This window comes from Sminthopsis crassicaudata, chromosome 5, assembly GCF_048593235.1.
Source record: "Sminthopsis crassicaudata isolate SCR6 chromosome 5, ASM4859323v1, whole genome shotgun sequence".
In the NCBI taxonomy this organism is placed as follows: domain Eukaryota; kingdom Metazoa; phylum Chordata; class Mammalia; order Dasyuromorphia; family Dasyuridae; genus Sminthopsis; species Sminthopsis crassicaudata.
The window spans coordinates 303,497,086-303,510,354 of record NC_133621.1 but is presented as its reverse complement, the minus strand read 5'-3'; the positions used below and the strand labels follow the sequence as shown (position 1 = coordinate 303,510,354).

At 41.7% G+C, this 13,269-nt stretch overlaps 1 protein-coding gene across 6 annotated transcripts in view; it reads right to left on the bottom strand.

The window, feature by feature from the left end:
- Positions 1 to 13,269, bottom strand: part of EFCAB6 (EF-hand calcium binding domain 6) — a 202,197-nt gene that overhangs the window by 29,724 nt on the left and 159,204 nt on the right. For all 6 annotated transcript variants that reach the window (XM_074271902.1, XM_074271905.1, XM_074271907.1 and 3 more), the window contains one exon: positions 5,456 to 5,611. In XM_074271902.1, the coding sequence (XP_074128003.1) occupies positions 5,456 to 5,611 (156 nt within the window). The remainder of the gene's footprint in view (positions 1 to 5,455; positions 5,612 to 13,269) is intronic.

The window sequence follows — 13,269 nt, the reverse complement described above, 5'->3', positions numbered from 1 at the left end:
CAGGAAAGGGAAGGAAAAGAAAGGGAAGGAGTGGAGAGACAGAGGGAGAGGGAAGAGACAGAAAGAGGGGGAGGAGAGGAGAGAAAAGAGAAAATGATGGGGTTGGACTAGAGGAACCCTTCAAATTCTTAGGGTAATTTATCTGATTCTGTGCCTTGGGTGGACTGGAGAAACAAAAAACTAGGGGTCACCTCTTAAGGAGCTACGTCCACATCCAGGTGAGAAATAATGAGAGGCTGAACTAGGCCCGGGGCTGGGAGAAAGAAGGGACAGATTTAAGAGACACCTTGAAGGAAGATTGAATTGGCAAAGCTTAGTGACTGGTGAGAATCCAAGTTAAAGTCCTTTTAAAAAGCTTTTCTTCCAAGCTTGAAACTGACATTGCCAAACTTTGCTCTCAAAACCCTGGCAGAAAATACTCAAAAATATTTTTTACAACCAGAAACTCGGCAGTTTAGTAGTTTCTCAAAAAAAAAATCCATTTGGTTGTGCATCTAAATATAGACATCCATGTATAAATGTACTCTCATTTCTCTCCCAATTCTCTGAGGAGCAGAGAACCCATTTTAGCCCCAAATCTGTCACTCATCATATTTACAGCTAAAAGGGACCCTGGGAAGCCCAAGAGTAGAGGGCTCAGGGCGGGAAGTGACCTTAGATGTCATTGAGTCCAACAGATGAGAAACCTGGGGCCCCAGTGGCTAAATAGCTTACTCATCAAGGTTACTCAGGAAGGAGACTGTTTGGATTCGAAACCAGGTCCTTTGACCCTGTATCCATGTTTTTTAATATCCATCATACTGCCCACTTTTCAGAGGTTGAATTAGAAAGATTGTAGAGTAAGATCCTTGAGGGCAGGGACTATTTTCTGATTCCCATGATCTTCCTTAGCCACAAAAGCTACTTAGAAAAGACTTGGTGAATGGATGAATGAATGAATGAATGAATGTGGAGCAAGAACAGGGTTTCTGAGCTGGTACTGCCAACCTCTGGCTGGCTGACCAATTTCCCTCCCTGAGACTCAGTGTTCTCCTCTGTGCAATGGGAACAATCCTTATATAGCTTAACTCTGAAGGAGTGCTTGAACAATCAAATAAGATAATGAACTTGGCATTGTATATCTTCCTACATGGAATCCCATGATGGAGAGACAATATGACACAATGAAAATGGCACTAGCTTTGGAAGCAGAGCTTTAAATTCTGACTCTGCTGATGCTTACTAATGGTGACCTGCGGTCTCCATTTCTTTTTCTGTAAGATGAGAAAATTGGACTGGATATCTCTGAGGTCCCTTCTAGCTCTAGACTTAGAACTCTAGGATTTCCTAAGAATCATAATTTCAACAACTTTGTGAAGATAATTGACTATGAAAGACTTAAATCAACAAAATGATCAACAGCAATTGCAAAGGACACATGATAAAATCTGTTAAAGCATATTTCCTTCCTTCATCCCTCCCTTCCTCCCTCCTTTACTTTTCTCTTTCCTCCCATCCTCCCTTCTTTCTTTCCTTCCTTTCTCCCTTCCTTTTTTTCTTCCTTCCTTCCTTCCTCCCTCCCTCCCTCTCTTTCCCCTCCCCCCCTTCCTTTCTTTGTCTCTTCCTTCTTTTCTTTCTTTTGAGGGATGTGGATATGACTGATAAGGGAATTTGTTTTACATGACTAGATATACATATGTGCATGTATATTATATATATATATAATATGTATGTATGTATCATGCCTTCTCATTGGGTGTGGGAAGATGAAGAGAATTTAGAATTGAAAATAAAATAAAGATGAATTTTTAAAAAGAATAATCACAATTTTGGAGAACCAAAGGATGACAGAGAAATACAAGGGTGGATAGAGTAGGGCTCTAGAGCCTGACTAGCCAGCCTCAAAGACATTAAAATAATTCTGCTACCTACTTGCTGTTTAGAGTGTGAGACAATGGGGCTAGGTGCTGCCAGCACTGAATCTATCATTCCAGGATCTCGTCCCCCCAACTTGGCATCAGTTCGGAAAACAAGATCTTAAGCAGAATGTCAATAGGACTGAAGGGGATGGCTTTCTGTCATGTATCAGACTTCTTTGACTCAAACTGACCTTCAAAGGTGGCTGGTTTGGAAGGCAGAAAGTAAGAAATTGCCTCCAGCTTGTGAGGAGTTGAATAAACCTGAATTCTGTCAAGGAAGGAGAGAACTAAGATTGTTTAACCCAACTAAAATCAAGGTCTGAGGGAGCAAGTGTGGTCTCTGGATGAGGTCTTTGGGGGGCTCTCTCTGGACCTTGTTGTGTTTCCCTCCCAATGAGAAGGGAAACAAACACTTGGTTTTGTTCCTCTTCCAACCCTTTCTTCCCTTCTGCTCAACCAGGCAGGCAGAACTCTTGCTTTGTCTCTTTTTTTTTTCTGAAGGAAGGAGCAATAGGAAACCATTTCTATGAAAATGGCTCCTAAGTCTAGTTCCAGCCTCTTCTCTCCTGAGCTTCAAGGGCCTTCTGGACAGATCCACTGGGATGTCTTGTAGGCTACCCTAATGCAACATCGTGATCTTTCCTACAACTAAGAAGTGAGAGCAAGAAATAAAAAGTAATGGACTGCTGCTTCCTGATACAATCAACACCCAGTGTCAGTTCATTCAAAAGCATTTATAGAGCGCTCAGGCACTCTGGGTGTGCAAAAAAGAAAAAAAAAAAAAAGAAAAAAAAAGAAAAGAAAAGAAAAAAAGAAATCAGCCCATTCCCTCAGGAGCTTAGGATCTCTTGTAATATAGAAAGATGAATTCCAACTGCACATTGGGGATGTCCACCATGGAAGATGGAGGGAGGGATGCATTGAATAAAATGGCATGGAGGCTTGATTCTGCCTCCACAGTTCCCAGCTCTATCGCTTATCATCATCTATCCCCCCATTTGTGACCCCCTTCAATCTCATTTGAACTAATAGTTGATTTGAAATAAAGGTTATTTGGCTTCCAGTCTTATCCCAATTCATCCTCCATCCAATTGATATTTGGAAAGTACAGAATTCTCTGTGCTACAACTTACTAACTATGTGATTCTGGGCAAGTCAACCTCTATCTGCCTGTTTCTTCAATTATAAAATAGAAACAATAATGGCACCTGCCTCAAAGGATTGTGGTGAAGATTAAATGAGATAACATTTGTAGAAAAAAAAGTGTTTAGCACAGTGTCTGGCATACAGCAGGTATTACATAAATGCTTATTCCCTCTTCTTCTTCTTTCCTTCTCCTCTACTCAATAAACTCCACAGCCCCCACTTACACTAGGATAAGATACAAAATCCACCACCTGACATTTAAAGGCTTGCATAATCTTGTGCCCCACTTGGCTTTTCAAGCTTTTCGTGCTTCTCCCCAAATCAGATTTCCACCTCCCATGGCAGAGGCCTTTGCATGGGGTTGTACCTCTAGTCTGAAATGCTCTCCGGCCTCACTCCAACCTCTTAAGAAGCCCTAGTTCTTTTCAAGGCTGTCCAAGTGCCCTTCTTATTTAATGCTCTCCTTCCCCTCCCAACTCCTGCATATTTAGGAATCTGCCCATTACACCCTGCAAGGCAACTTTGTCTCTTTGGTCTTCTCTCATCAGTGCCTGGCACTGATGTAGGTGCTTGATAAATGCTGGCTGGATGAGGGAGCAGGAAGGAATGGAAAACTATTGCCGAGTCTCTGCTTCTCCAAGTAAACAACGTGGAACTTTATTTTCTATCCCCACAGCTGCAGAGCAGCCTTCCATATTGCCAGGCTCGAGCTGGCTAAAGCGCCAATGACAGAGCACTAAAGAATAATCAACAGTATTTCATCGAAAAGATAAATTGCCAAGTTGGTATTAAAATTTAGTAATAAAATCAAATGCATATGCTAATTGCCTTTGCATTATTGAGGGAAAAGTCTATTTTGGACCCAGGAAAGAAGAATGCTCAGATAATTACAGATAAAGAGATAGTTTAATCAGGAGGGCTTTGAGAAAAACAAATGTTGTTGGAGAGACAGATTCCTTTTTAGGGCAGTAATTCATGAAAAAGTTGATCAAGTCTTTAGAAGATAGGCCAGGCAGGGTTCTGGTCAAAAAGGCATCGGGTCTGGCTCTGGGGAAGTAGGTGATCTTATGTTCACTTAGGCCAGAACTTGTGGGTCAGGGATCCACACATTGAGGATGAAGCTCCCTTTAAAGAAATAGATGAAAACACACCCTTTAAGAGATAGGACAAGGAAAATGAGAGCTCTGTAGGTTAGTTTGAGACGGTGCCTTAACAATGAAAGGGTCGGGAATGGGGATGTGGAATTAGGAGATTGGCTTTGAACCCTACGTTCTGACACTTACTAACTAGCATGTTATAAAGGGATAGAAAAAGGCAAGCTTTTATTAGAATTAAAAAGTGCTCCGGTAGGTTAACGAGCTCCTTGTTGTGAATGCTTTCTCCATCATGCAGATCACAACCCATCCAGGCTGCCCCGGAGTAAGGCTCTTATTCAGCCCAGGGGTGCCACCCACAGTGCTAGTGGCCTGCCTCCACTCCTCCCGACACTGAGAAGCCTCATGGGTATCTCTGTCAAAGAGGGATCACCCTGCGTGCACCGCTCAGTCCTCCAAGGGTTATTCTGGAGAAAGGCTTCCATAAGCTTCAGAGGGGGGACTCAGACAAAAATGATAACATGGTGGCCTGCAGGAGGCACCCAGAGGTGAAAACCAGAGTCCTGGGACAGCTGAAAATGGCTTCCAAGGTCACTTGGTCCAACCCTAATCTACACTGAAGGAAACCCCTGTTCTGCAATGGCCTTAATTCTCCCTGTCTACTCAATAAACTAGTGCACCAACAAATATTAAGCATCTACCGTGGACACTACATACCACAGCGATTCTCAATAATATAAGAATCTTGGGTTTCTACCACCCTTTAAAAGCCCAATTCCAATCCCACCTCCTCCAGAAAGTCAATCACGATTCCCACTCTGTCCATGATGTTCTCTTCAGATCTCACACAGCACTTTCTTCCTTCTCTTTATGGGAAGAGAGAAAAGGAGAAGAGGGAGGAGGGAAAGGAGGAAGAGGAGGGGGAGAAGAAGGAGAAGGAGGAGAAAAAGAAGAGGAGGAAGAAGAAGAAAAAGGAGGAAAGAAATGTAGAAGAGAAGGAGTAGATGGAGTCTATTTAGCTCTATTGGGAGAAAAGAAGACTCAAGAGGAGGACCAGGGCCTTGCTTGAGGTAGATGAGTAACTGGTCCATTTCAGAGAGACTTTTCCACATAATGTCAGCAACTCTCAAGAGATCTCTACTAAGTTAAGAGGGGCCTCAATCAGCCTCAGTGAAGGCTAGGCCCACATTGGGGGCCCCAATCAGCCTCAGAGGAGACTGGGCCCACTTTGAGAAGGTCAGAGCACCCTCAATTACCACAGTGACTGTGCGAAGGAAGGAGGATCATCCTCTGCTACAAGAGACAAGTTAGAGAGACCTTTTGAGCATTGCCGTTATCTCCTCTTCCGTTATGTTTGGATGATATTCTTGCAAGAGTCTGTGTAACTCGTTCAGGGAGATAACGGAACTTTTATGTTTGTCCAATTTCCCAATGGCCTGGTTGATGTCTTGATAATGGTCCTTTAACTTGTCCCTGGAAGAAAGAACAAAGAAAATGAGCATTTTCCCATTAATTTATAAATGTTAACTTGAAAGAGTTCCTGCAACAAGGACAGACCAGAGGGGGCCTTCAGTGGGTGTATGGGCAAGATCAGGAGTCTTGGACCTGGTTGTGACATTCACCAGTTAAGGGACTTGGGGGAATCCCTTAACATTTCAGCCCTCAATTATACTATCTGTTAAACAGGAATGGGCATATTTATCCTTCCAACTCCATAGGAGTTAGATCATCAAATGTTATATTATATAAGTAGGAGCTGAGATTAGAGGTCAATAAAGGGAAAAACTTGTGGGAAGTCCAATAAATCAAGCAAATAAACATGTATTAAGTGACACAAGGCAGCTAGACCCTTTGCTTAGTGTCAGAGGCAGAAGACAAACATTTATTGCCCACTCTCAGAGAGCTTACATTCTACCTCGAGGGCACAATATATGTGCAGATAAGTCCACACAAAAAAATACACAAAAAGGAAACACAACAAAATTTGGGGTAAGAGGAAGGAAGGTATAGGACTAAATGGATTGTGAAGCCTACTAATGCCTCCTTCCCAAATTAACTTGTATTTGTTATATATGTACTTATACAGCATGTCCCAAGAGTTTCATGCTATAGTTTACAATTGCACTAAGACTTTGAGAATACCCGTCTTTATACGTTGTCTTCATCTAGTGGGATGTAAGCTCTGTGAGGACAGAGTCTGCTTCCTTTTTGTGTTTGCATCCCTGACACCTAGCAAACAGTAGGCACTTAATAACTGTTTGTGGATCTAAGCTGCTATGCTTTGCAAGAAGCAGGGAGAGCATTGGTGGGATGGTCTGGGCAAAGGCGGAAGGACGGGTAGAAGAGCAGCAGGGAAGCCAGTTTCCCTATAGAGGAGAATTAGGGGAAATCCATCTGAGCGGGGGGTGAAAGGTCATAGGATCGTGCACAGGACCACCCAGCTGAGAAGCTTCCCAGGTAGATGTGATCCTAGGTCTCCTGTCTCCAGGTCCCAGGGGCACCAGAGAGGGGCATGGTAAGTCTGAGGGAGTGGGCCAGCTGGGGAAAGCTCCTGGAAGAGTACTAGACTTCAATTGAATTTTGAAGGACAGGAAGACTCTGGAGGAAGCAGGCTTTAAACTTGACATTGAGAATCTAAATGTATGTGACTAATGATGACACTGAGGGGCTTGTTCACCCTGCAGCCCTCCTGGGGCTCCGGGATCTTCAGTTGTCATGCATGATTTCCCTGTGAGTTGTAGGATGCATTTAGCTCAATGCTCAAAGTCGGGCATCGCTAGTGAATTTCACATCTTCCCTTAAAACTGTGACTCGTCCCAGATTCTCTTACAAATAAGCCAGAGGGGAAATAATTCAGTACCAGTCAGGACAGCACAGAGTTTCATGTGTGCGAAAGTCGCCATGAGCGTCTGGCCCATTCCGGTGCACACTTTTGCTTTGAGAATCCAAGTGTCTCAGTGTTGGAAATGGATGCTTTAGGCCAAACTTCACCTGAAGCCAGAACCACCTACAGAACCCACCATCAGAAGTTCTTTGTTGTATTATTGTTGTCATTATCATCGTTATTGATGACAAACCTTGTGCTTTAAGACTTCACAAACATCATCTCATTCGATATTCAGGAAGAATCTGCCCCTGCCCCCCCCCCCCAACAGTTCCTGGTGCTGTCTTCTGGGACAAAGCGGAGCAACATAATCCCTGCTCTCCCCATGCCACGTCTTCCAATGTTTTGGCTCAGTTCGTTTCTCTCCAGGTGCCTTCCCCGATCTGATGGGCTCAGCTTCTCATTCCCCTCCCAGGCAGGTCCTGTGGTATCCTGGAAACAGCCTCAGGATTGGAGTATTCTTGCACAGGAGGAAATTCAGCACCATGGAAAGCACCCAGGCTGTGCAATTGCCTGATTGTGTGACTTTAGAAAAGTCAATTGCTTTGTCCTGTACCTCAGTTTCCCCACCTGTGAAATCCTTGCAATCTCTCTTGCCCAGGGCTCTTTTGAAGAGTATGTATGTGGAAGTCATCATGGGGGTCATAATGGAGGAATGCCTTTAACATGTAGAATCCATTTTCTTTTTTTAAATGTTTATTAATTTCTTCTTTTAGCTTTTCAATCGATAAAAACTATTTTTTCTCAATTCCCACCACTCCTTTCCAAAAGAAGCAAAATAAAATTCTTACATCCAATATAACCATTCAAGCCAAACAAATTCCCTCATTGGCCCAAGTGGACAAATGTGCATTGTAGCCCAAGACTGAGAGCTCTATTCTAGAGCTCTGACCTAGAATTCTGAATCATCTCTATCATTCCGTTTACCTCTGTGCAAAAATAAGGGATTACTCTAAATCTTCTTGTTCTCTGGAAAGCCACTAACAGAAGTCAGGATTTGAACTCATGTTGATCTAAGATTTAGAGCTATAAAGGACCTGAGAGGGTATCTAGTGCAACTTCCTCATTATAGAGCAATAAGGAAAGGGAACAACTGGCTGCTATTCATGGCCTCACTTAGGGTTTTCTTGGCTAAGATATTGGAGTGATTGGCCATTTCCTTCTTTACAGATGAGGAAACTGAGGCAGACAGGGTACAGTGACTTGTTCAAGGTCACATTGCTAGTTAGGGGTCTGAGGCCAAAGTTGAATTCACGAGGATGAGTCTTCCCAACTGCATGTCCAGTGCTCTGTGAACTATGATACACCCTAACAGCCACTGATGGAATATCATTGCACTATAAGAAATGACCTGAAACAATTTCCACATAAATCATAACCATTCCTGAATATTGGCAACAAAGTTCAGCAAGAAAAACTAGGGGAAAAAAACTTCCATTTCAAATTAACTTCAGAAGGTATAAAATATTTGGGAGGGTATCTACCAAAGTGTTTACCCAGGAACTATATAAATTCAAGTATAAAACACCCTCTGAGGAAATAAAGACAGAACTAAGTAATTGGAGAAACATTAATTGTTCAGGAGTAGGTCGAGCTAGTGTAATAAAAACAAGAATACTATACAAATTAATTTATTCAGAGCTATACCAATCAATCCATTAAAGGAATAGCTTATAGAGCTAGAAAAAAATGATGAAAAATACGTGTGAAGGAATAAAACATTGGAAATATCAAGGATAATATTTTTTTAATGGGAAGGAAAGGAATCTGTATTGTATTAAGAAGCAGTAACCATAAAGTGCTTTGGTGCTGATTTAAAAATAGAGAGGTTGTTCACTGTGACAGATTAAGTATACACCATTAGCATAATGTTTGCTAAACCCTAGTAACTAGGGAAAGGACTCTCTATCTGAAGAAAAAATTCTGGGAAACGAAATCAGGTTGGCGGAAAATGGATTTAGACCAACACCTCACACGAGATAAACTCCAAATGGATACATAGTCATATAAATAAATTAAATCTCTGAGTTGAGGGAGAGTTCTTGACTAAATAAAGAAGCAATAGAAAGGATCACAAGACAAAATGAATAACCTTAATTAGGTGACACCGTGAATAGAGCACCAGATCTGATGTCAGATCCAGCCTCGGAAACTTACTATCTCTATGACCCTGGGCAAGTCACTTAACCCTGTTTGCCTCCGTTTCTCATCTGTAAAATAGAGATAATAACAGCACCTCTCTCCTAGAATTATTGTGAAAATCAAGTGATTAGCATACAGTATGTTAGCTATTACTGTATAAAATTTTTATGTGTTTTGCACAAAGATATCTAATATAGTTTAAGTTAGAAGGAATATAAGTAGTTGGGGGAATATCTTTTTAGCGAATTTCTTTAATAAAAGTCTTATTACCGAGATAGATAAGGAACCGATTCAAATGTATAAGATTAAGAGCAATTCCCCAATTTATAAATGCTCAAAGGATATGAATAGGTAATTTTCAAAGGAAGGAATCCAAGCTATCAGCAATCATATAAAAAATTTCAAAATCATTCAAATCAGCAAATTCTGATTAGCGTCAGCAAAATCAGCAACTCTGAGCTTCTACCTCACATACATCAGATTAACAAAAATAACAAAAGAGCAAAATGACAAATGTCAGTGGGACTTTAGAATTATGAATTGGTTTGGCCATTCTGAAGAACAATTTACAACTATGCCCAAAAAGTTATCAAAATGTGGATGCTCCTTAACTCTCCTGGCAGTTACAATTACTAGTCTGCCCTAGGCCCAACAGAGTACCTTTGACCACTGACCTTTGCAGTGTCAACTCTACCCTGCTCGCCTCCTCTGAGGCCTTCAAAGGTCTCTGGCCACGATCTCTTGAATCTATAGTTTAATAACCGGTAGCACACTCAAGAACAGCCACGTGTAATCTTAAAAGCCTTTATTATACCTACTTATATCACTTCTAGGTCTATACTCAAAAAAATCAAAGCAAGAGGAAAAGAATTCCCATGGCAGCTCTATTTATCATAAGACAAAATTCAAAACTATTAGGAGAGAGAGGAGAGAGGAAGACCCTACTCCTTCTCTTGGGTAACAACTAAACAAGCTGTGGTATATAAACAAAAGAGAATCTTGTTATACCATAATAAAAATGGGCAACTTTAGAGGAAATTGGGAAGACTTTTAAGAAGTGATACAGAGCAAAAAAACAAGACAAGGAGAACAATGTCTTTAAAGAGGAAAACACTTTGGAACAAATTCTGACCCATGAGACCAAAAGATGAAACACAACACTGACCTCAAAACAGAGAAAGGATGGACTGAAGGAGACACACACTTTTGGTCATGGCCAATATGGGGATTTGTTTTGCTGGACTATAGTGTATTAAGAGTTTTGTGTTTTTATTTTAAAAAATCATTCATTAGAGAAGTAGTAATGAGAGGGATGGGGTAACAAAAGAAATAATTAAATCAGCATTTGTTGAGCACCAACTATATTTAAAACATGAAACATTGGGCATGGAGGGAAGAAAGGCAAAAATGGAAAAAATCTGTCTTCCAGCTGCTTCCAGTTTAGTTGCAGAGAAAGCACATGCAGCTAAGACTTTATCAATATGACTTCAATATGAACACGTATAGCTATCAATATGACTTCAATATGAATCAATAAATGAGCATGGGATATTTTTTTTCATTAAAAAGAGTTGATTTCCAGCTACACCCAGAGAAGGAACATTGGGAAATGAGTGTAAACTGTTTGCATTTTTGTTTTTCTTCCCAGGTTATTTTTACCTTCTGAATCCAATTCTTCCTGTGCAACAAAAAATTTGATTCTGCACACATATATTGTATCTAGGATATATTATAAAATATTTAACATTTATAAGACTGCCTGACATCTAGGGAAGGGGGTGAAGGGAGGGAAGGGAAAAATTGGAACAGAAGTGAGTGCAAGCGATAATGTTGTAAAAAATTACCCATGCGTATGTACTGTCGATAAAAAGTTATAATTATTAAAAAAAAAAAAAAGAGTTGATTTCAGAGGATCCTGGGCATTATGACCTGATGTCAAGGTAAGTGGGCAGAGCCAAGGGAACCCTTGATACAACAAGAGCAGCACTGTAAAGAAGATTCATTGGAGAAAATGAAGACTCTTAGTTGCATAATGAATAGTCATGTATATGAAGGAAGGTCTATGGAGTAGACTGCCCTTCCTCTCCAGGCCTATCGCCAACCCAACAAGAGGTGACAGACCTGAGCGAGGCGTAGAGAGTCACAGAGCTCTGGAAGTGGCCACTTTGGGAATCAGTTTTGCTTGACTTTGTTTCTTTGTCCCATTTTTAATCAGGGATGGAGAAGGGAGAGGCTAGAGGTAAGCAACAGAAATGCCAAAATTGGGGGGGGGAATGAGAAAAAGGACATTCAGAGATGCAGAAACAAGCAGTAGTTTTCAAAGTGATGTGTAAAATTATATACTTGGGTTTTTTTGCAAGTCAGGGGAATGAAAAGGAGACACATGATCTCTTTAAAAATCCCTTTTTTGTGTTCTGCCATGAGTATAAAAATGACCTTTTGTGTGTAAGTTCTGAATTAAAAATTAAAATTGAGGAAAACAAATAGATAGACGACCCTGGCCCCTACCTCTACACACTGGCCTAAACAAGATACTGCAATGACTCTAGTGCTACCGTCTCCTAGGGGCTGTTGATTTTGGGGGGCACCCACACTCCCAATAGAAGCCCTTTACAGGTGTGTGTGCTCCAGGTATATTCCATCTCAGGCTGCATGAAGCTCTCTCTTCACCACTACTATTATCTTCCATTAATCCTTCAAAATGAAAGCAAATGACGGCAGAAAATCAAAACAATTCTGAGATACATATTTTTAGAAAATTGAGGCATTCAATGTTTCCTGGACGAAGCCATGGTTTCCAGGCAGTAATTATTCCTCTTGCAGAAGGAAATGTGTATGCATAGCAAGCGAGTGAGAAGTTTTAAGTCAGGAAAAAGTCACAGTGGCAAGAATCTCCCAGGGGCTTTTTGAACACCGGAGCTCAGATCACCCCAGGACTGGGAGGGGCCCAGATCTGGCCCAGCCTGAGAAAGCACAAGCCCACAAATTGTCACTTCTGTCACAGCCTCATTTTCCCCATCTGTAAACTGAGGGAATCAGGACTCTGCGGCCCTTTCCAACTCTGCATCGGGGAGGCTGTGATCTGCTTGGCTGGTTTCAGTGGCACACGGCTCACGGGCTCCTATTCCTTCCTTCTAGCATTTATTAAGAAAAATAGTATCTGTCCTAGATCAGCGGTTGCACGTAGCAAGTAATGCTTGTTAATTGATTGGTGAGAATCTTCAAATCAAAGCTTTAAAAGTGGAAGAAAGCCCAGAGGCATCAGATCCAGTCCCCTCATCTTATAAACTGAGGCAGAAACAGGTTAAGCAACTTGCCTGGGGTCACCCTGCCGGAAAGAGTGTAAAGCATAATTTGAACTCGGGATTTTTCTGATTCTAAATCCAGCACTCTCTGCTCAGTTGATGTTGGGAGGTGAGAGACAGCATATACACAGATAAGCAGAGTCAATATGAAGTCATTTTGGTGGAAGGCAGACAGGCCCTCTGATGGCTGAGCACAGTGATCACATCTTCCCCCTCCCCAGATTTTCTCTAGCCTACAAAACCCCCAAATTTGGCTAACTCTGGAGAAGCTAGTTTCTCTCCCATTCTAAGTGACCTTTTTGGGGGGGAGGGAGTGCTCCAGATTTTGAATTTTTTAAAATTTCATTTCTAAAAGAAGACCCAGTCCCCCAAATGTGACCTAACCATGAGCAGACACAGCTAAATGGGCTGAATAAGCTTCTGAAGTCCCTTGCTTCCCAAATAAGGTAAAGTAGGGGTTCTGGGAGAGGCAGGAGGGTGCCATCAGAAAAGAATTTTCAGGGCTCCAGATTGGAGTATAAATGAGGCAAGGATGGCAGAGATCAGGTGGAGATGGAAGAGCTGAAGAACCATCATCATCGTCACCATCGTGGCTTGCATTGTAGAAAGCGCTAGGATTAGAAAAGCATTTTGCTTTGCCCATTTTACCTCTCTTTATTGTCACAATGTTCCTGGGAGATGGGTGCTATCATCCCCCCATTTTACAGATGATGAAATGAGACAGAATGACTTGCCTAGTGTCCCATGATCTGAGACAGAACTCAGCTGAGCCCGGGCCAGTCCATCACTCCATCCCCAAG